The sequence below is a fragment of the Rhinopithecus bieti genome, unplaced genomic scaffold, assembly GCF_001698545.2.
Source record: "Rhinopithecus bieti isolate Rb0 unplaced genomic scaffold, ASM169854v2 scaffold_26977, whole genome shotgun sequence".
NCBI classification, from domain to species: Eukaryota; Metazoa; Chordata; class Mammalia; order Primates; family Cercopithecidae; genus Rhinopithecus; species Rhinopithecus bieti.
Window position 1 is genome coordinate 596,856 of NW_016812360.1, and position 22,811 is coordinate 619,666.

General features: G+C 36.6%; 1 protein-coding gene across 2 annotated transcripts in view; it reads left to right on the plus strand.

Moving 5' to 3' along the window:
• Positions 1-22,811, plus strand: part of C7 (complement C7) — a 77,949-nt gene that overhangs the window by 23,393 nt on the left and 31,745 nt on the right. For both annotated transcript variants that reach the window (XM_017896006.1, XM_017896005.1), the window contains 6 exons: positions 2,588-2,729; positions 4,597-4,744; positions 5,831-5,969; positions 13,560-13,730; positions 15,999-16,242; positions 18,250-18,360. In XM_017896006.1, coding sequence (XP_017751495.1) covers positions 2,588-2,729; positions 4,597-4,744; positions 5,831-5,969; positions 13,560-13,730; positions 15,999-16,242; positions 18,250-18,360 — 955 coding nt within the window. The remainder of the gene's footprint in view (positions 1-2,587; positions 2,730-4,596; positions 4,745-5,830; positions 5,970-13,559; positions 13,731-15,998; positions 16,243-18,249; positions 18,361-22,811) is intronic.

Genomic DNA, 22,811 nt, shown 5'->3' on the forward strand with positions numbered 1-22,811 from the left:
TTTTTTATCGGCGTCTCGCTCTGTCTCCAGGCTGGAGTGCAGTGGCGCCATGTCGGCTCTCTGCAACCCCCGCCTCCCGGGTTCAAGTGATTATCCTGCCTCAGCCTCCCAAGTAGCTGGGTAGTCCCAGCCGCGTGCCGCTACACCCAGCTAATTTTTTGTATTTTTAGTAGAGACAGGGTTTCACCATCTTGGCCAGGATGGTCTCCATATCCTGACCTTGTGATCAGCCCCGCCTCGGCCTCCCAAAATGCTGGGATTATAGGCGTGAGCCACTGCACCCGGCCAATTCTACCATTTAGAAGAAACAAATTATATAACATCATTTGGTATTTATTCCCTCAGCTCTGTCTACTTTTTCTCTGTGTATGCTTATAATTTAAAAAAATGAGATTATTTTATCATAGCTTTGTATTCTACTATTTTAATATAACATTATACTATCAGCAAAATAATTTATAACAGCAGTATTATGTTCCATGATATGAATATAGCCTTCTTATTTTCCACTTCTTTATTGTTTGATTTATTTATTTTTTATTTTTTTATTGTTTGATATTTACATTGTTTCCATTTTTGTTGTAAAGAAAACTTTAATAAACAGTTTGAATGTAGATATCTGTCCTCTTTTCCCACATTTTTCTGAAGATAGTCCTAGAAATAAAATGTTCATCTTAAAGTTTCTGAACATTTCAAGAGTTACATATTCTAGAAATAGTCCAGTTTGGGTAAAATATTTATTTAAAATCACTTTTAATTAATAAAATAACAGAATCATACCATAGAAGATAATTATTATTTTGAAGCATCATCATTATCGTCAGGTATTTATTTAGTACCTACATGGTGGTATTTTCAAAACAAATTGCCTGAATAAAGCATTTGGCTTCTAGCAACTATAATAAATAACAGCTCTGATTACAGGCAAACAGGTACATGAATAACAAGCAAAGGTCAAAGAAACATCAAACACGTTAAATATTTTATCATTTAAAAGAAGAAAGAACACTAAACAGAAGCAGAGAGATAGAGGGTGTTTTTTATACAAGCAATTTTTTTCTTTGATTGAAGGTGCAATGGATACATCCTAGATTATACAAACAAAATTTTCATTCAGAGAGAGACAAGTGAAAATGAGAAAGGGCTTGTAGGGTCAGACTTTGACAGGTGAGAATGAGACTGTGGAGAGTGGCTGCCATCAAGGGCTCCCTGATAATACGGAGAAGAAAAACACTTTCTTATGCAAACAATGCCATCTGTGCTCTGGAACTTCACAAAGGACACTGTTAAGTCACACATGAGCGGCATCTTCATCACTTACAAAGAGACTAAAAACGGTATCAAGAAACCTTACCGAGTTCCGTTCCCCACTCATATTCCTCTGTGGCTCCTTTGCTTAAACAAGTGAAAGGCACTAGAGCCATGCTAGGGCTGGTGTGTACCTGCTCAGAGTTCAAATTACGCCACTGTGACCCCTCATGACAAGGAATTCCCATTTCTAACCCAATTCAGGATGGATGAATAAGTTCGACATCGATATGTACAGCAGCTCTTCCCGGTTGATTTCACTCAAGGTTTAAATCCTCAGGACGCTCAGTTTTGGTTCCGGTTTTGTTTTGTTTTGTTTTGTTTAATGGAGAAGAGGTGAGTACAGGAAGAGGCCTGGAAGATGCTCACTGATTGCCAGGGGTAGCTTTTTCTTTTCGTTTAAACGTTAGATACATGTCTTCATAGTGAATGAGGATTTAAATAAACCTTAGTATGTATTAGTTGTAAGTTTCTCATTTAGTTTGATAATTTCTTCAGTTTTCCTATATTCTTTTCCCTCAAGAGGTTTGTATTTTACATGTTCCTTTGTAGATGGAGCTTCATCTTTGGATTACGTAGGTTTCTGTTTTGTAAGTTTGACTTCCGTATTCATGTACTTCTCTCTGAATTGTTTTGCTTGCCTTTCTTCCTAAAGAAGGCTTACAGTTTAGCTGAAAGGAGTTGCCACTACTCTTCTGAAGGTTTCCCTAACTCTGCTTCATTTTAACCCTTTCCTAGTACCCTTATCCTCTCTCCAGAAAAAGTCATTTCACTTTCTCTAATGAACTCTTGGAACACAGATTTGGTAAATATATTAATCATTCTATGCTCTAATCTATTTGCTTATGTATCTACCCTCTAAGCTTTACTCAGGTTACTTTCTTTTATTTTTCTTTTTTTTTTTGAGACAGCATCTCACTTTGTCGCCCAGGCTGGAGTGCAGTGGTGTGATCTCGGCTCACTGCAATCAGGTTACTTTCTTAAAGATTCACTAACATGTTTTTTTTTTTTTTTTTTTCATTTAATTCTGAAAGTCAATATATGCCTGGGAGCTCTCTATAAATAATAGCCAAAATGTTGCTGAACTCAAGGACAAGTACATCTGTGGATTCATTGATTTTGAGGTTTTATTTCTGTAGAACACCAGAACAATTTTCCAGACATTGTTTGTCTAATTGTATTACTTTCCCTCAGATTTTATTACTCAGATAAAGGAAACTAGAGATATCTTTGAAAACAAACCAACCAACCAACCAACCACTGCCTGCTTTGTGTTTAGACTCGCAGGCGGTCAGTTGCTGTGTATGGGCAGTATGGGGGCCAACCTTGTGTTGGAAATGCTTTTGAAACACTGTCCTGTGAACCTACAAGAGGATGTCCAACAGAAGAGGGATGTGGAGAGCGTTTCAGGTGTTTTTCAGGTAATTTGTTTTCCATAGGCTCAGCATGCAGATTGTAAATTCAAATGTTATTTGGTGAACTTGCTCATTATATATTTGTTAAATTTTACTGAATTTATATTGACCTAAAATTAATTCCCCCAAATATCATCAGGATTTTTGTTGGTATGTTAATCACACACTCAGCTATCATTTCTTCAAATGCAAAGGGAAGCATCTGGTAATAAACACAGGAATGCTCTTTTTCTCTTTGAATGGAACTCTGGCTACTGACAGACCCAAATAGTTCTTGACAGTGTATTTTGAGTAAAGATGCAGAGTGAGTCTTGTACATATATTGAGATTAGACAAAAGCAATGTTACTGCCTAAATTATTATATCTACAAGAAAAGCTACCCTAATGAACTGATTAAGGAGCAATACAGTTCTCTCTTATGCTTGGGGTAATTGAAACATAGTTTTGGCATTGAATATTATTTGACCAATACTCTATGTTGTATTTATGCAGTCAGATTAATGTAACAACATTTAGTAAACATTTATGATTCTTGTTTCAAGTAGTGGTGAGGGTTGTATATACAAGTGAAACACATGCCTCTTCCCTCACAAATGTTAAAGTTTTATGGACAGAATAGTACATAAATAATCCCTGTGTTAGAAGTGCTCCTCAATGATACCTGTTGAATGCTTATTTTACTTTCAAAATCCAAATTAGATAACAAATCCTTCAGTAAGCCTGCCCTACATCCCCAACTGATAGAAGTAATTTACCAATCACTTCCATATGTTCCTTATGCGTATTGTACCATCTGTCCTTTGGATTATTTGTTGGCCTGAATGTCTCTCATGGTGAACTGTGAACTCCTTGAAGACGTGAATTATATTTCTTTCATGTTGGCTTCTGGAGTCCCTGGTACATAATACATTCTCAACAAATGTTTTCTGCATTGGATTGAGTGGCAGTATAGCAGGGTACATGTCGTATAAGGACAGCTGTGCACCAAACATCCTATGAGGACATGGAGAACATGCATCAGAGCCTGTGAGGCAGGGATGGCTTTCAAGAAGAGATAATGTTTAATTTGATTCTTGAAGGACAAGTAAGAGATAGGTAGAGAAAACCCTTCTAGGCAGAGAGAACTAACTAAGTGCAAGATCATTGGAGATAACAGAAAGCTTGGCCTTTTATTCATGCAGGTAGTCTGGTATGACTAGGGTATAAGAAGCTAGTAGGAAAATGGCTGGAGATGATGCTGGGGAGATAGACCGGAACTGGATCATCTGGTACTCTCCAGTGCTTCCTTGGTACTCTAGATTTATTGCTATCATAACAATTATGATCTATGTCTTTGTAGTATTTCCTATTAGATTGTAAAGTATATGAAAAGTCTGGCAAAGGCCATTTTTATTCATATTTGTATCCCAGCCCCTATTGTGCTATAGAAATATTGAATTTTAACCTTTTGATAAAATTGTCCTGCTCTTAAAGCTTATAAATTTAAATTACCAAGAAAAGCTCAACTTCATCATCTTAGAATGACAGAAACAAACTGAAAGTTGAAGGTCAGGAAGTCAGTCTATCTTCCCAGTAGTTGGAATTATATACTTTAGACAAGCAGCTTGATGATTATGTGTGAGATCCTGAAATTCTGAATTCAGATCCTATTTTCAAATTTGTGTCTAATTGAGTTAAGAACCATTTCTGTGTGCCACAAAATGGAGACAAAATAATCACTAGTCCTTTCCCGGACAGTCTGAGGATTTATCTCCCATTTATATTGGCGTATCAGTGCAGTGTTGCAGGTGGCAGGAAAAACCTTTTTGATCCTGGGTAGTGTTTCTCTTCTTCCCTGTTTTACATTTGCACATGGATTTTTCTTGTGTTCAGGTCAGTGCATCAGCAAATCGTTGGTCTGCAATGGGGATTCTGACTGTGATGAAGACAGTGCTGATGAAGACAGATGTGAGGACTCAGAAAGGAGACCTTCCTGTGATATTGATAAACCTCCTCCTAACATAGAACTTACTGGAAATGGGTAAGGTGCTGGGCAGTCTCCTGAGTACATCAACGAATTACAGTTTTAAATTTTGTTTTATTTTATGGTTTGGTAAGTCTAAGAACAAGTCTTCTAATAGGCAAGATTCTTCATTGGCTCGGAGCTCTTTGCCACATCCTGAGACAGTATTTTTGTTCACACATACATACCTATAGATACATGTGGTGAGATGTAGAGTGACCCCTTGTCCTGGGATGGTCCTGGTTTTAGCACTGAAATTCTAATTCTGAGACACCCCTCAGGCCCAGGGAAACCTGGACAGTTGGTCACTTCATGGGGGTTGGAAGGGAGGGAGGGAGAGAGAGAGAGAGAGAGAGAGAGAGAGAAAAGACTGATTCAGTAATGTGGGACTATTCAAGAGAATGAAGAGATAATAGAATGAGAACAGGATGAGAAGAGAGACAGAAGCAAGTGTGTTGTAATACCCAGGCTGAACAGCAATTGTCTAAACTAGTCAAGAAACTTCGTTTCCAACTGAAGATCGGAAAATACTGTGTTTACCTTATCAAAGAGAATTCTGAAGAAGTTTTAAGGGTCATATGACTTGTTAAGGTTTCGAGACCTAAAAATAGCTTCTTTTAGAGTGAAAGAAGTAATTTTCTGAAATATTTTAAAATTTATTAACAGAGAAATAGGGTAAAATTATTTGAAAGAGTACACCATTCAGCATGCTAAGAGGCAATTACTTAAAATTTATTACGGAGAGCTCTCCCTCCTTAAGAGTAACCTTAATTGTATTGGTTTTATCTGCAGATTCAATTTAAAACCAGCTGTTGCCATAGATACAAAAGAGCCATGTGTTTTGCCAATATGTTCTTAGATGGAAAGAATGTTGGACTTTCCGGGCTATTAGTTTTAGTGATTATACCAAGCTGGGGAAGCTGGATAATGCATAGTATGCATTAGGATGCTGTGCTCTTCATTTGAGCTCTCTCAAAGAAGTATTTAACTGTAATGTATTTTAAGAATCTCTAGAGTTCTCTAATAAATTTTTTCCCACCAAGTGGTATTTCTGGTTTTTAATGGCTTTTTATCTCCTCCTTCTCCTCCTCCTCCTTTTAACAGTTACAATGAACTCACTGGCCAGTTTAGGAACAGAGTCATCAATACCAAAAGTTTTGGTGGTCAATGTAGAAAGGTGTTTAGTGGGGATGGAAAAGATTTCTACAGGCTGAGTGGAAATATCCTCTCCTATACATTCCAGGTACTTATGACATTATTGATTTCTAGTCTGGAATTGTCAGAGAGCATTATTTATATGATATTGACTTTTAGGTATTTGTTGAGAATTTATAGTCTAATGTGTGGTCAATTTTTATAAATGTTTTATGTTGACTTAAAAAGTATACACAGTGTTTTTGCTTTGGGGTACAGGGCAATGATACTTTTAACATGTGTCATTCAAACTGACATATCCTTATACCTCATTTTCAACTTCATGTTCTATATGGGCCCAAGACCTTATTGTCTGTGCCAGCACAGGCATTACAACTTAAGGCCCCATCCATGACTGGTAATGATAGTCTCTTGACACTGCTACAGTGTCAGCTCACTTAAAATGCTTTTAGTTTAAAATTATGAACTATTTCATATATACAAACGAGTGTGGATAACATATATGTGTAATTTGAAGAAAACTGCCCTTATATGCCCACCATCTGCCTTAAGTGACTTAAAGGCACCTTTACGCCCCTCTCTGATCACATCCCTCTCACTCCTCAGGCAACCACTGTCTTATATTTTGTATTAATTATCCTTGTTTTTTCTATAAATGCTTATTCTTTATATGTCTTGGTCCCTGAATACAAATTTGTGATTTAGTTTTGCCTATATTTTCTATCCATTCTTCTGTTACTTTTTTCACTAAAAGTTATGGTTTTGAGATTTACTCGTGCTATTGCAGGTGGCATTTTTATTGCCATTTCCAATTTTTTCCTATGAAAATGTCTTGAACATTCTTGTGCCTGAGTCCCATACAAATGAACTAGAGCTTCTCCAGGGCATACACCTGCAACTCAAACTGCTACCTCATAGGATATGTATGTATTAAATTTTACTAGGTAAAATATGCAAAATGGCTGGATCATTTCATTCGCCAGCAGTGGGGATGAGTGGCCTCCACTTCACATTCTTGCCAACAGTGGTATTGCCTAACATTTTAATTTTGCTTATGATCGCAGATCTCCTCTGGCTCCAGGGTTCTGTTTCTCAAAAGCTATTTCTGTCATACACACCTAAATTCACCCATGAGTAGGTTTTGATCAATGCAAAACGTACTCATGCAAAACAGTTATGGCTTTAGGAAACTTTACAGAAGATTTAGAAGGAAGATAGAGCAGAGATTTTCTGTTGCAGTAATGCAAACATGTTGAAGCAATAGCAGTTGGCATCCTCTATCTTAAAACAATCTTCCACAGCCTTAGCACAGTGAAATTTCTGGTCTCATTGGGTGTTAGCTTCTTTCTTGCTCTTGTCTTTCAAGATCTCCTCTCTCATTCCTTTTTCTTCTTTTGTCCCCAAACTCCAAAAATGTCTAATTCAGCTTTTAATATTGATTACTTCTAAATTTGTAAACCCAAACTACTGAAATGTTCAGACAAAAGGGCTTTTTGCTTACCCAAATTAACCTTCTCCAGAAAGCAGCTTTGATTATAAATAGCAAACATACCATCTTCCAATTTACCATAGAATAAGTTAGTTGCATTTAAGAGTTGTTGAGTAATATAAATGAAAAGTAAAACAGATCTGAAAAATAATTGTAGCTACCAGTTTTTGAATAGTGGCATCTGCATTATTGTAGGTGATTAGCATAGGTTTAATTCTCACAGAAGCTTTGGAAAGTAAGCAATATCTTACTATTTTATATATGTAGAAACTGAGGCTCAGGAGGACTTCAGCTGACATAGTCAAAGTCACCAAATTAAAAAATTGTAGAGCTTAGATCTGGTGTGTCAGATTTCACAGCCTTTTTTTTTCCATTACATTTTACTCACCCCATGTATTTCGTTTAATTTCTTTTTCAACTCTATTCAACATGGAAAATAACATGTATTACAATTTAACCTTTGGCCGGAAAGGAGAATGTAAGATAGGTATAGACAGATAATTTTTTTCTCACTCTATTCCTTAGAGAATGTGTTCCTAATTCTTTCATAATTATACTGTGGAGACTTGCATGTATATTTTTAAAAGGGTCAAATTTAGAAAGCTACAGAGCAGAGAAAATAATAAGAAAGAGCGTTTCTGACTTCGTTGGAAGGTAGACAGGCAGGAAGTCTGCATTTCTGAAGAGGGATAATTTAATAACAATGTGATCCTGACATTCATTTTCCTTAGCAGGGCTTGGTCTTTAGATTGACATCTGAAATGCCTTCCCCATCACTGAATGTGAAGATGTTTGTCAGAGTAGAGGGAAACTATAGCCTGTTAATAGAGTGAGGAACAGAGATGTTTTGAGGAGCCAGTCTGAGGGAAGTGAAGTGGAAGCAACAAGCAGTGAGTCAGTCATGCAAATGCTAAACCCAGGTGTGGACACAGAGGTGGTGAATGTCCTCCATGGTTCAAACAAATTCATCTCGGGTCCACTGGGTATTCAGCCCTCTTTGAGGTGGAAAGTGACTTTTGACTTATTGGAACATAAATATTAGTAAATAAACATAGAATAAACAAACATAATTAAACATAGAATAAATACACATAAAACCATTGGCCATTCTCTCTTATAACCCGTGTTTTGGTTTCTAGCATTACGGTTTATCCAGGGCAAACCCAATTTCTTGTTGAGTAAGCTACTTAACTTTGATCCTGTGCACATTTTCTGTCTACTTATATGTTTTATACAAGGAAGTCATTTGTGGCTTGGGAAGGTTTCCCTCTGCCTAGTTCAGCCTGAGAGATGGCAGAAAGACTGTTGTGTTTATTCTCAGTGTGGGATGAGTTGCAGAAGGGAATGAATTATGATCAAGGTGGAGAAACTTCATGGCTTCTTCTGTGTTTGGTCTTGAATATACTTCATTTTATATTTTGAAGAGAAATCCTAAGTGCATATCAAATGAAAACAAAACAAATTCTAAAGCCAATTTTAACGAATGCTACATTATCTAAGCCTTTGCTTCCTCTCTTGGTATGAGGACTAGATACCTGAGATTTCTAAGTCTACCTTGTTAGCTAGGAATAATTTAAATGATAGTTAAAAATATCTCCCATGTAAGAACCCTTTATATACTAAGCACTGTTCCAAGAGCTTTACATGGATCTGTTTTCCTTATAATAATCTAAGGAGGAAGGTACTGGTATCTCATTTTTCAAGTGAGAAAACAGAGGCAAAAAAGCTAAATAGCTTATCCACAGTATAGAAGATGACAAAGGTGGGTTTTGAACTTTAGAAGTCTGGCTCCAAATCCCCTCTTAGCAGACACTATAGTTACAAGCATTTTATAGAGTATGTGTATGTATGTATGTACGGTGAATATCTCTATCTATATGTATATCGTGTCTCATTCTATATGTGGGTGGGAGAGAGAGAAAATGAAAAAACAGGAGGGCAAGAGGAACACTTCTTTTTTTTTTTTTTTTTTTTTTTTTTTTTTTTTTTTTTTTGAGAGGCAGTCTCAGACACCCATTTGCCCAGGCTGGAGTGCAGTCCTGTGATCTTGGCTCACTGCAACCTCTGCCTCTTGTGTTCAAGTGATCCTCATGCCTCAGCCTCGCAAGTAGCTGGGATTACAGGTGTGTATCACCATGACTGGCTAATTTTTGTATTTTTAGTAGATACAGGGTTTCACCATGTCAGTCAGTCTGGTTTCGAACTCCTGTCCTCAAGTGATCCACCCGTCTTGGCCTCCCAAAGTGCTGGGATTACAAGCGTGAGCCACTGACCCTGGCCCGAGGAGCACTTTTGAATAACTGAATGAAGTTCAAACTGGCTGGATTACAGAGTGAAGTGTGAAGAGTTGTAAGAAATGAGGTTATAAGTGATCAGGAAAGTAAATAAAAAAGACTTTTTTTCTGGTTAGTTAAGGAGTTTGGATTAAAAAAGTCATTAGAGAGTTTAAGAAGGGTTGCTACTCATATGAACAGTGGAGAATAGATTGGAAGGTGGCTGAATGGGGGAAAGAAACCTGGTTAGAAAACTGTTGTAATAATCCCTGAGGGACGTAATAGCGGCCTGGGAAAACTTGGTGAGTTGCTGAATGCAGGGTCTGATGGAGAATGAGCAGTCTGGGATATGAATGGGTTTCTGGGTTTCTGACTTGGACCAATGGCCAGACGAAAATACAACCCTCTGAGATGGGTAAAGATCCATTTGCAGGGAGAAGACAAATTCAGTTTAGGTATCTAAAGTATGTCCAAGTGCTCAGGAGAAAGTGTTTGAGCTGGAAATATACATTTGTTGATTATTAGTATAAGAATGGTAGTTGAAGGCACAGAGCAGAGAACACTGTTGCTCTTGGAATCAGCATAGAGGATTAATAGAAGGAGATGCGTAGAGGAGTCTCAGAAGGATCAGCCACAGAGAAAAAAAGAAAACTAGAAAGCCAACAGAAGAGAGTATTTCCGATAGGAGAGAGTGGTCAGCAGTGCCAAATATTGTTGGGAGAAGTGTTCACTGTCTGGTGAAATAAGGAAGGTGCCAGCAGCATTGTTGGAAGTCAGACCATTGTAGGTGGAAGAGTGAATGGGAGGTGAAGAATTTAAGGTAATTAATTATAGTCAACTCATTTAAAGTATTGAGATGGGAAAGTAGGAAAGTAGGAAAGAAGGAATATATAGTAACAGGTAAAACCTTTCTTATTTTAGTTGGTTGTGTTAGAATATATATAAGTTTTGACAGAAAGGAGCAAGTAGAGCAAGAAAAATGGAAGCTGTCGGAGAGGGAACGATCAATCCATGTAATCCACCCTTTGAAGAGGTCAGAGAGAATGCAATACAGAGAAGAGACAGAAAATTTAGCCCCAGACAAGGGGAGGGACACCTATGGAGAAAAAGAAGGAAAGAAAAGTTAATAAGTTTGTGGATTTGTTAGCCAGCAGTTTAAGGGGTCTCTGAAGATGGGAGTTTTTGTAAAGAAAGAGTTAAAATCATCTGAGAGTGAAGGAAGTGGCTGTAGAATTGGGGAACTGAATTTTGAAAAATTTTCAAAATTTTGCAGAATATAAAATAGGTAATATAAAATAGAGAATGGGAGAAGGAGAGAACTAACTAGAGAAATAAAGTATTGTTGGATGGTATTGAGGATTCCACTGAAGTTGAAAAGCACAAATGGATTTGTAGTGGCACCAATCTGTACAGTTGTGCGATTTTTTTTTTTAGACGGAGTCTTGCTATGTCACCAGGCTGGAGTGCAGTGGCTCAATCTCAGCTCCCTGCAACCTCCCCTTCCTGGGTTCAAGCGATTCTCCTGCCTCAGCTTCCCGAGTAGCTGGGGTTACAGGCATGTGCCACCATGACCAGCTAATTTTCGTATTTTTAGTAGAGATGGGGTTTCACCATGTTGGCCAGGATGGTCTCCATCTCCTGACCTTGTGATCTGCCCGCCTTGCCCTCCCAAAGTGCCAGGATTACAGGCATGAGCCACCGCGCCCAGACAGTTGTGCGATTTTCTGGAGTAGTGCTAAAATGCTTGACTTAGCAAGCCTGGGCTGGGTTTTTGCCAGGAAAACATGATAGCAGGTCATCTAGGTAAGGAAGTTAAATCCATTGGCAAGAGAATGGTTGAAGTCATGAGCCAAGAAGCCTAAGCTGAAACAGGAAGGAAGTGAAAAAACTTAAAGTACTGAGAGCAAGAAAGGGGGAGAATAAGTGGAAGAACGTGTTTCTATAATGTTAAATAATAGATGTGGCAATAATAAAACGAGAGTTAAAAGAATAAGAGATGTTGGAATATAGGATGGTTGAATTTGGGATTTCAGAGGAAGAATCAGTCTTGGAGAATTCAGGATCTAAGCTGGAAGAAGGAGGGTATTAATTAAGGAAAATTAAATAAGACCACATCACTTTGAGAAAGATGATTCCTGCAGCTGTGTGTAAGTAGATAGGAGTGAGAAGATGCTGAACTAAAGGGAGGCTTATTTGTATTTGAATTGTGGCTATAAAGATAAGGGGAAATAGGCTGGTTTTTTTTTTTTTTTTTTTTTTTTTTTTTTTTTTTTTTTTTTTTTTGCATTGAAAGGGATATATTTAACTTTTCTTTCTCCAAAGAGATAATAAACTAATTTTTTAAGTCAAGAATGTATATGTGTGTATGTGTATATGTGTATATACGTATATATATGTGTATATATACACACACACATACATATATATATATTCTCCCAGCCCAAGCTGAATTTTTGCATCTAACTTTTAAACAAATCAGTTTCATAATGTAATGGAAATAATGCTCTAATAAAAGATTTGCTTAAATCCATCTTCTTATCTTTTCAGCATGCATATCTAATACTCAATAGGGGGTAGTGGTAACAGTCATATTACATTTTCTGGCATTTTGGTGTATTTCTTTCTTGTATTTTTTGACTAGGCATATACTTGCATGATTGTAGTTAATAGCATTTTCACACTTATGCCTGTTTTCTTATTTAATGTGACAACATGAATATTTTGCCTTCACAAGCATTATTTAGTATGACTGTGTAATATTGTCATTTTCTTTCCTTTCAGTTTTCAAAAAAGTATGTCATTTCCATCAGTTCAATTTTCTCCGTCCTTATGCTTTGATCTCAAACACAGAAGTATATATATGTATAAATAATAAAAACACAAATGCTTGTGGAAGGAGAGTTCCTAATTTGAATATTTATATGGAACAAGCACAGTGAGAGGGAGTCTTTTGCTTGTTTTGTTTTATTCCCACAGGGACTGACATTTTTAGCAAATTAGTTGTCTATAATTTTACCAAATCAGGAGATTTTTACATAAAGAGTCAAATTTATCCCTTGGAAAAAAACAGACAGTTTGTCAATACTAGAACCTGTAGTTACATCTAGTGACTGTCTAGTGGATTTGAGTGTTGTGTGTCTCTTTTAGACAGGGTGTGTGTTCACTTTTTCATCACCATGCTGTCCACTGGAGGTTTCCAACATTGATATTACTTGCCAGGGATGTGGGCATTTAATTTTGACACTTGATCTAAAGTAAAATAAAGGATAAATGAATGATGTCTCTTCAATAAAAGGTGAAGCTGTCACTTCTCATTTAGCTACATATGACTAACCTATTGTCCACTTTAAAATTCTTTTGGGGTGGCCCTTTCTTCTATCTAGCAAAGAAAAAAAATGTAATTTTAGCATTTATCCAAGTGAAACAGAATTAGAAAATTAAATCCACTACTGATCACATACAACATTCCAAAACAAAGTCCAAAAGAGCTAATTGTTTCGTATCACCTATTTGCATCTCTGTTCCCCTTTATTAGATGAAAAAATCAAGAACCAAATTCTTTCTAGTTCTCTGTCAGTGTAACTTTTGTTAATTTGCTCACTTCTGGGCCAAATGTTGACATTCTAAAAGGAACACAGAAGTTGTTTGTACCTAAACGTGTTTTGTGAATCACTTGGGATTGCCATTGTTGGTACCATGTGTCCTGCTTAACAAAAAATAATCATAGAATGAACTCTTTCCTTATAATCATACAGGTCTAGTCTTAATGAGAGTCACAGTTGCTTTGTGCCAATGAAGAGCTTTTCTCTTTGGTAAGATTGCATGAAGAAAGTATCCATGATAAAGCATACAAAAGTATCTTGGGTATCTCCAAGCCTTAATTTAGTCATAGCAAAATTTTTCATTTTCTTTGTAGGTGAAAATAAATAATGACTTTAATTATGAATTTTACAATAGTACTTGGTCTTATGTAAAACATACGTCGGCAGAACATACATCATCTAGTCGGAAGCGCTCCTTTTTTAGATCTTCATCATCTTCTTCACGCAGTTATTCTTCACAGACCAATGACATCCATAAAGGAAAGGTTAGTATAAAATGTCAGCTAACTTTTCTGTGTTTTTCTGTTTTTAAGTATTGCTTACATTAATAAACTTGTATTTATCAAAAGGATCAGCTTTCATATTAAAATTAGTAATAGTAATAGCATTTCCTTTAAGAGACAATGTAATATCTGTCTCTAAAAGGTACAATATTGTCTCATTAAATCTCTTTGATAATATATTTATTTATACTGGCCAGGCACAGTGGCTCACGCCTATAATCCCAGCACTTTGGGAGCCCAAGGTGAGTAGACTGCTTGAGCTTGAGCTCAGGAATTTGGGACCAACCTGGGCAACATGCAAGACCCTGTCTCTATAAAAATACAAAAATTAGCTGAGCATGGTGGTGCACTACTGTAGTCCCAGCTACTCAGGAGGCTGAGGTGGAAGGATCACTTGAGCCTTGGAGGGAGAGGATGCAGTGAGCCAATATCACGTCACTGCACTTCAGCCTGGGCAACGAAGTGAGACCCTGTCTCAAAAAAAAAATACACACACACATATATATGTATATTTATTTATAGTTTTAAACTTCTCATTAAAAGTATTTGTTTTTATTTGAAGATGTTTACAAAGCCCTTATTACCTTGAAATCTTCTATTTTAAATGATCTTAAATTTCTTAAATTTGTGATTACTGGTAATACTATTTTAAGTGTCATATACAATTCTTAAAAAATATAATTAATGCTTATATATGCCCTTCTTAAATGAAAATGCAGAAGGTGCCTTTTAGAAAGTGCATGAAGATAGACAGAGTTTAAAAACACTGTTACTAAAGATAAAAGACTTTAAAAATACTTTTATTACTTTTGAGATACCAACATTTTTATCTAAGAAGGTTAAAAGACTTATTTTTAAATACTTCATTGTTTTGAAATACCAAAACTTTCCTCTGGAGAAACCTGAATAGTAGAGATGGACTGTACTAATTGATATACAGTTATGGCTGAATAACTTTTTAGGCTGATCATTATTCACAATCTGAACATTTCATCTCATTCTTAAAGTTAGTAACTTGAATAATAAATCACTTAGTAAAATATAAGGAATATTGATTTTATTTGTTTTATGACTAAGAAGCTGACTATGGAACTATGAGTTGTAAAAATATTTACTGTCTCCACATTATATTGTTCACACAGTGGGGATTTGGCAAAAGTAGATCTGTGATCTGTCTTGGATGTAATGAAAAGATGCTTAGAAAGTGTTTAAAAGACCTCATTATAAAGTAGCTTAACCTGCAAATATGCTAGCATGGGAGATAAATGATACCTACAAGTCATTGTCAAAATGTGGACCATAGGGACACATTATTTTATATACTTATATTTATCAGTTGATGGATTCATTCTCTTTTTCTAGTTGAAGATGGCATAGCAACTTGGTCTTGGGATTTTGGAAGTTATATGAGAAATTACCATATAATTTCTTCACCTGTAATATCAGCATTTTGGGAGACTGAGGCAAGCAGATCACTTGAGGTCAGGGGTTCAAGACCAGCCTGGCCAACATGATGAAACCCTACCTCTACTAAAAATACAAAAATTATTTGGGCATGGTGATGCACACCTGTAATCCAAGTTACTCGAGTGGCTGAGGCAGGACAAAGCTGAATTCTTCTGAATTAATTCCGAACCCTGAATTAATGCTTTGTTGATTTCATATTGAGAGAAGGGTCGTCACTATCTGTCCAGATGTAGGAGGGGATGGTGGTGGCTTAATATGGCGTTACTCTGATTTTTCTTTCTTTTTTCTTTTTTTTTTTGATATGGAGTCTCACTCTGTTACCCAGGCTGGAGTGCAGTGGTGTGATCATGGCTCACTGCAATCACTGCCTCCTGGGTTCAAGTGATTTTTCTACCTTAGCCACTTGAGTAGCTGGGATTACAAGCGTACACCACCATGGCATGATAGTTTTTGTATTATTAGTAGAGACAGAGTTTCATCACGTTGACCAGACTGGTCTCAAGTGCTCTGCCTGCCTCAGCCCAACAAAGTGCTGAGATTATAAGAGTGAGCCACCTTGCCTGGCCATTACTCAGACATTATTAGTATTTGAGACTCCAAGTATTTCTGATTGCATCCAGTAAGTGGGTCCATAGGAGTGCTCATCATGTGTCAAAAATAAAAAATTCATGTAGTCTGGGTTGATTGGAGGTGAAAGTTGATGAAGATATAGAACAGAGAACTATTTCCATTGCCTTTTTATCTTCCACCTAAAACTCCTTGTACTCTTTCTTCTTTCCATAGAGTTATCAATTGTTGGTTGTTGAGAACACGGTTGAAGTGGCTCAGTTCATTAATAACAATCCAGAATTTTTACAACTAGCTGAGCCATTCTGGAAGGAGCTTTCCCACCTCCCCGCTCTGTATGACTACAGTGCCTACCGAAGATTAATCGACCAGTATGGGACACATTTTCTGCAATCTGGGTCGTTAGGAGGAGAATACAGAGTTCTATTTTATGTGGACTCAGAAAAATTAAAACAAAATGGTATAGTATTAAAACATTTGTTGTCTAAAAGCATTTCTGGGATTTTAATGGGGAAATAACATGTAACTTTTAATGTAACTTTTGAGCTTTAAAATTTGACAAATAGAGATTTAAATTGCAAAGGAATTCAAAATTGCAAGAAAGTATTATTCTCTCCTTAAAATCTTACATGGTTTAAGAAAAGCCTGTCTACTCTTTTGTATAGTACCTTGAGCTAAATCATTATCATTATTGGCTATCTCTAGAGGGTACTGGCTGGGTTTTTAGAATGCTTTTTAAACGTTCCGCTTTCTCAGACTAAACAGTATTTCTCAAGAAAATTAAATGAGGAATTTAGTAATGTTTCAGAAATCAAAATGTTTAAATAAGTATTTCATTTACCTTTGTTTTTTGCCACTCACATTCTTTTAAAAAAAGTCTGCTTTGAGTATCATAAGTTTGTTTACTACTTAATACTTGTAACAATAGCTTAAATTGATGGATACCTTCCTCATGACAAGTGAGTTACATATGTTAGTAATAATCCTTACTACTACCCAATGAGATGGGCATTATAATCTCTGTCCCACAGATTGAGAAATAGAGACTCAATGCTATTATGAGACTTATCCAAGGTCACGAAGATTGCAAGGAGGGTATTTAAGGCTGGGTCTAACTGGCCTCAAAGTCAGTTTAGCTTATTCCTTATGCTATGTCATTGCTAAAATTGCCTGATTTTGGTTAGAATCAGGACATGCCCCTGAATTAATGCTTTGTTGATTTCATATTGAGAGAAGTTTCCTCACTCTCTGTCTAGATGTGGGAAGGGATGGTGGTGGCTTAACATCCACTCCTCCAAGTCAAACCTTTTTTCCCTAACTTTGTCTTTTAGCTGATGCCCACATTTCCGTCTCTATTCCAAATCCCCTCTTCAAGGTCTTTCTCTTCAGAAAAGATTCTGTTACAACCTTGGAGAAGAATCAGATCTCTTACATAAGATTCAGAGGAAGTCTTAATAGCTTTTTAAATGGGTAAACTATAATATTTTTTCGTTTCCATTGAGCTGTTTTTTTTGTAGGTCTCTACCACATAAAACTTAACTAGAATTTGATCTTTTCAAATCTTATAGGTTGGAAATAAGTGCACAAGTACAGGTTTTTGTAGCAAAGAGGAAGGACACTATTTCTTGAAGAATCAATCCAGCAAGTAGCTCAATCTAAATTCAGTTTTACTTCTTTTAATTGCACTTAAAAGAAATGGAGAGGATTTAAAAAAAAATTCCAAGCTGCTAAAATTTTATTTTTCAGTAAAAATTTTACTCTTGAGCAGTTTATGTTTTTCCTAAAATTTTTATTTAAATATAATCATAACTTCTGGGATACAATGATGCCCCAAACAGTTGTTCTTTAAGAAACATTAAGGTTATTGTAATATAGTTAGTAAAATGAGAAAATACATTTGCACATTTTATAATTTTCTATCCTGGTTTTAAAAAATGCTTTGGCAAAACTCTACTTGATAATGAGTAGAAATGATCACATTCTAAGGTTATAAGTAATGGGAAGGAGTTGTTGGAAGTCACAGATGTTAAAGATGGACAGACTGAACTTGAGTTTTAGGAGTTAATTCCTGTGGAAACAGAAGCCAACTTTGGGAACTTTAAGCAGATTTGCTGGAAGAAGCTGTCATGCTCCTACATTTATCGATTTATTTTATGCCTAAGAAGCTGACTGTAAATGGGTGAAAGATGTCACTCTTTGGGGTCTTCAATTTCTACTCCCTGCACCTTTTTATGTAGAAATCCCTCCTGCCTCCCCTCTGAAGCTTATAGAAGGAAAAATAACAAAAGTCGAATACCATTTTTTCTGATCTTTGACTCTTCTAGAGTGCTTGAAAATGTCCATATCATGCGACTCTTGATTAGATGGCCATAGTAGCAGGGAACAACCTCTTATTCCTACTCTCATATCTGAAGATCTTCAAGGAATGCAGAAATTAAACACGTCTCTTTTACATTTTTTCCCCCAGATTTTGGTTCAGTAGAAGAAAAGAAATGTAAATCCTCAGGTTGGAGCTTTGTCATTAAGTTTTCAAGTCATGGATGCAAGGAACTGGAAAAGGCTTTAAAAGCTTCTTCAGGTAAATGGAAAAAGAGCAATTTGCATTGCAAGCTTCACTTCTTTTTTTTAACTTTTAAGTTCAGGGGTACATGTGAAGTTATATAGGTAAACTTGTGTCATGGGGCTTTGTTGTACAGATTATTTTGTTACCCAGGTATTAAGCCTAGTACCCACTATTTTTTCCTGCTCTTCTCCCTCCTCCCACTCTGCACTCTCCAAAAGGCCCCAGTGTGTGTTGTTCATCTGTCTATTTCCATATATTCTCATCATTTAGCTCCTGCATATATGTGAAAACATGCAATGTTTAGTTTTCTTTTCTTGCTTTAGTTCACTACGAATAATGGCTTCCAGCTCCATCCATGTCCCTGCAAAGGACATGATCTTATTCTTTTTCTATGGCTCCATAGTATTCTATGATGTATATGCACCACATTTTCTATATCCAGTCTATTATTGATGGGCATTTAGATTGATTCCATGTCTTTGCTATTGTGAATAATTACAAGCTTAACCTCTACTCCGGTCTTCTATTGTTAATTCTTAATCTCCAAAGGCTTTTGAGGCTTTATCAGGTGTTCTACTTTGTGTTTTAAAAAAAATCTATTTGGTAATTTTTGCCTCTGCTCTCTCTTTCATATATCATAGTAGTGAGACATCACACAGGTTAAGGAATTCACCAGGTTCTCTCCTCTGTATTATAAATATGTTATCAGTGTGCAGCACTTTTCTCCCTTATGATGATTGGCAAACAAGCCTAGACAAGTGACATTATCAAGAGATGATTCAGTTTCACTTGCTGACATGGCTACTCCGTGGAGGTCAGGTTTTTGGTGTATGCTGGTTGGCAGTGGAGACGGAGGAAAGGTGATATGCTAGTCTTTGGGTGATTGAAGAGGGACTGAAAGGGTAAACTGATCTATACTGTGAAGGTACCATGTTAAGGAGTTTGGATTTCCTTCTGATGGCTATCGGGTTCCATTAAAAGATTTAATACATGGAGTGATGAAATAAGACATTACCTAAGTAAAGTTGTAGAGAATAAAGAAGAGTGGAGAAAGAAACATTTGGCAGGATTGAAAAACAAGAGATGGAAAGTAAAGGAGGAGTGAGGTCAACAGAGTGAAGATAAGGACCAAAAAATGTTCACTGGATTTGGTGATTAACACTTAGTTGCTGCTTTTGAGAAGTGTCTGTTCATGTCTTTTGTCCATTTTTAATGGGGTTATTTATTTTTTACTTGCTAAGTTGTTTAAGTTCCTTATAGATTCTGAATATTAGACTTTTATCAGAAGCATAGTTTGCAAATATTTTTTCCAATTTTGTAGGTTGTCTGTTACACATTGATAGTTTCTTTTGCTTGCAGAAGCAGAAACAGGAAACCGAATACTGCATGTTCTTACTTTTAAGTGGGAGTGAAACATTGGGTGCTTATGGACATAAAAATGGCAACAATTGTCACTGGGGAGTGCTAGACAGGAGAGGGAGGGAGGAATCAATGGCTGAAAAACTAACTGTTGGGTACTTACGCTCACTACCTGGGTGTTGGGATCAATCATACTCCAAAGCTCAGTATCACATAATCCACCCAGGTAACAAACCTGAACATGTACTCCATGAATCTAGAATAAAGGTTGAAAAGAAAGTTACTTTTAAAGGAAGAGATTCCCTAGTATAGTAGGGATGGAGGTGAGACTGCATTTCATTGTGTGAGGCCATAGACTGAGCAGTATCAGAGCTTAAATCCTCTTGGGGTAATGGCAAAGGTGGACACTGACCCATGTGTCATAGCTCTCGGTGAAGAAGCAGGGATTCTTGGGATATTGGTAGATGAGTGCAAGAAGGAGGAAGATGAGTAGTAAAACCTGGTTTATGTACTCATTCACTTGCTTCATTCATCAATTATTTATGGAGTCTGTGGTATGTGTCAGGAATTGTTTTAGACACTCAAGATATAGCTGTGAATATGCCAGAGAAAGTGTTTGTCTTCATGGAGTTGACATGTCAGAGGAGGAAAAGGTTTTGAATGAAGTGGAAAAAGAAGGATCTGAACATAGAAATGGAAGTGAGAGCTTTGAGAAGATGTTGACATCAGTCCTCAGCTGGGCTGGCAGTTGGAAGCCACTTACCAATTTTATTTTATTTCACATTTAACAAACACGGGGCATCTACTATGTGCCAGCACAATTTTAAGTGATTTTCAAAAATTAACCAGTGTACTTCTCCTACCTACGTGTTAAGTGTTATTCATATTCACATTTTACAGACAGGGACACTGAGGCCCAGAAATGTTGTCCAAGATTATAGTTCACAAGAAATATTTATGAAATGCAAATGCATAAAATCTGGCTTAACAGTCTGGGGTCTTGACTGTTGCACTGGGCTGCCTTTTCTAGGGGAAAAGAGTTAGCTGGAACAGAGAGCTCACTGGGGTATGGAAAGGGAGGCTAAAGCCTTAAAAAAGCAACGTAATGGTAGAATCTGTAATTCTTAAATAGGTGTGCTGGCTAAGGCAGTGATTCTCAAACTTTAGTATGCAAGACGATTACCTGGGGGATTCTCTTAAAATGCTGATTCCCAAGGTTGTTCATTCTCTCAGATATTCTCCTGTAGGTCTTGGTGTGGGCTAAGAAATCTGCAGTTCCCTCAGATGATTGTGATTCAGTAATACAGGGATGGGACTTTGTGATTCACTGCATTGGAAAGGGTAACTATATATATATTTAAAACACAGCTAAGAATGAAGATGAGGAAGCATCAGGTAATTTGTTAAAACTATGAAGATTTACAGGCACAGAAAGTCAAATATTGCATGTTCTCATATGTGAAAGCTAAAAAAATTGATCTTATGGAGATAGAGTAGAACGATAGTTGGGGAGGAGGAGGGGTCAATGAAGAGAGGTTGCTTAATGGGTATAAACCTGTAGTTAGGTACAAGGAATAAATTCGGCCAGGTGCCACCTGCAATCCCAGCACTTTGGCAGGCTGAGGTGGGTGGATCATGAGGTCAAGAGATCGAACCATCCTGGCCAACAAGGTGAAACCCCGTCTCTACTATAAATACAAAAAATTAGCTGGGTGTGGTAGCGCATGCCTATAGTCCCAGCTACTCGGGAGGCTGAGGCAGGAGGATTGCTTGAACCTGAGAGGCGGAGGTTGCAGTGAGCTGAGATAGTGCCACTGCACTCCAGCCTGGTGACAGAGCAAGACTCTGTCTCAAAAAAAAAAAAAAAAAAAAAAAAGGAACAAATTCTAGTGTTTGACAGCACAGTCAGGTGGCTATAGTTAATGATAATTTACTGTATATTTTAAAATAGCTAGAAGACAAGATTTGAAATGTTCTCAACACAAACAAATGATAAGGTGATGGATATCCTAAATATCCTGATTTGATCATTACACATTCTATGCATGTATCAAAATATCACATGCACCCCATAAATATGTACATTATGTAAAAATAAAAAATAAAACAGCAAAAAAAAAAAAAAAAACCACTGTCAGGCTTTAATGATTTCTGAATATGAGTACAATATGATCATTTTATGAAACTGCAAAATTTGGACAGTTACAAGGAAATGAAAATCACTCAAAATCTGATCTGCCAGATTGGAAATTTCTTGTCAGGAACATTACAAATGGAGATAAAGTATTTCTAAATTTATGAGGCACATAAATGGGAAAAAAGCTTCCATTAGCATTTCACACTTTTCAGAACACTTTTCATGTGTTAAGTAATAGATTTCTGTTAGTTAACAGCTTATTTTACTCATTGTTAGTATACCAGATGCAATAAACTGTTTTCCTTCCGATATTTTATTATGAAAAATTTAAAACATATAGACAAGAATGTTGTAATAAATACCCATATACCCATTTCCTATATATAATTAGCATTTTGTAATTTTACTACATATATTATTTATAATATTGACTGATTATTTGAAATATATATTATGTATTTAAAGTGTTTATAATATTTGCTGAACTATTTGGAAGTTTCAGATATCATAACACTTCATCACTAAATATATGCATGTATCATCTAAGAAGAACATTCTCTTGCATAATGTGATACTCACACTAAAAATATAAAGAGTATGAACAATAATTCCCTAATATCATCTACTCTCAGGCAAGAGTTGTTTTTCTTTTTAAAAAAATATACCTTAGTTTTGGCTGGGCGCAGTGGCTCACGCCTGTAATCCCAACACTCTGGGAGGCTGAGGGAGTCAGATGACTTGAGGCTAGGAGTTTGAGACCAGCCTGCCAACCTGGTGAAACCCCATCTCTACTAAAAATACAAAAATTAGCCAGGTGTGGTGGCACACACCTATAGTCCTAGCTACTCAGGAGGCTGAGGCAGGAGAATTGCTTGAACCCGGGGGGGCAGAGGTTGCAATGAGCATGCCACTGCACTCCAGCCTGGGCTACAGAGTGAGACTCTGTCTCAATATATATATATATATATAT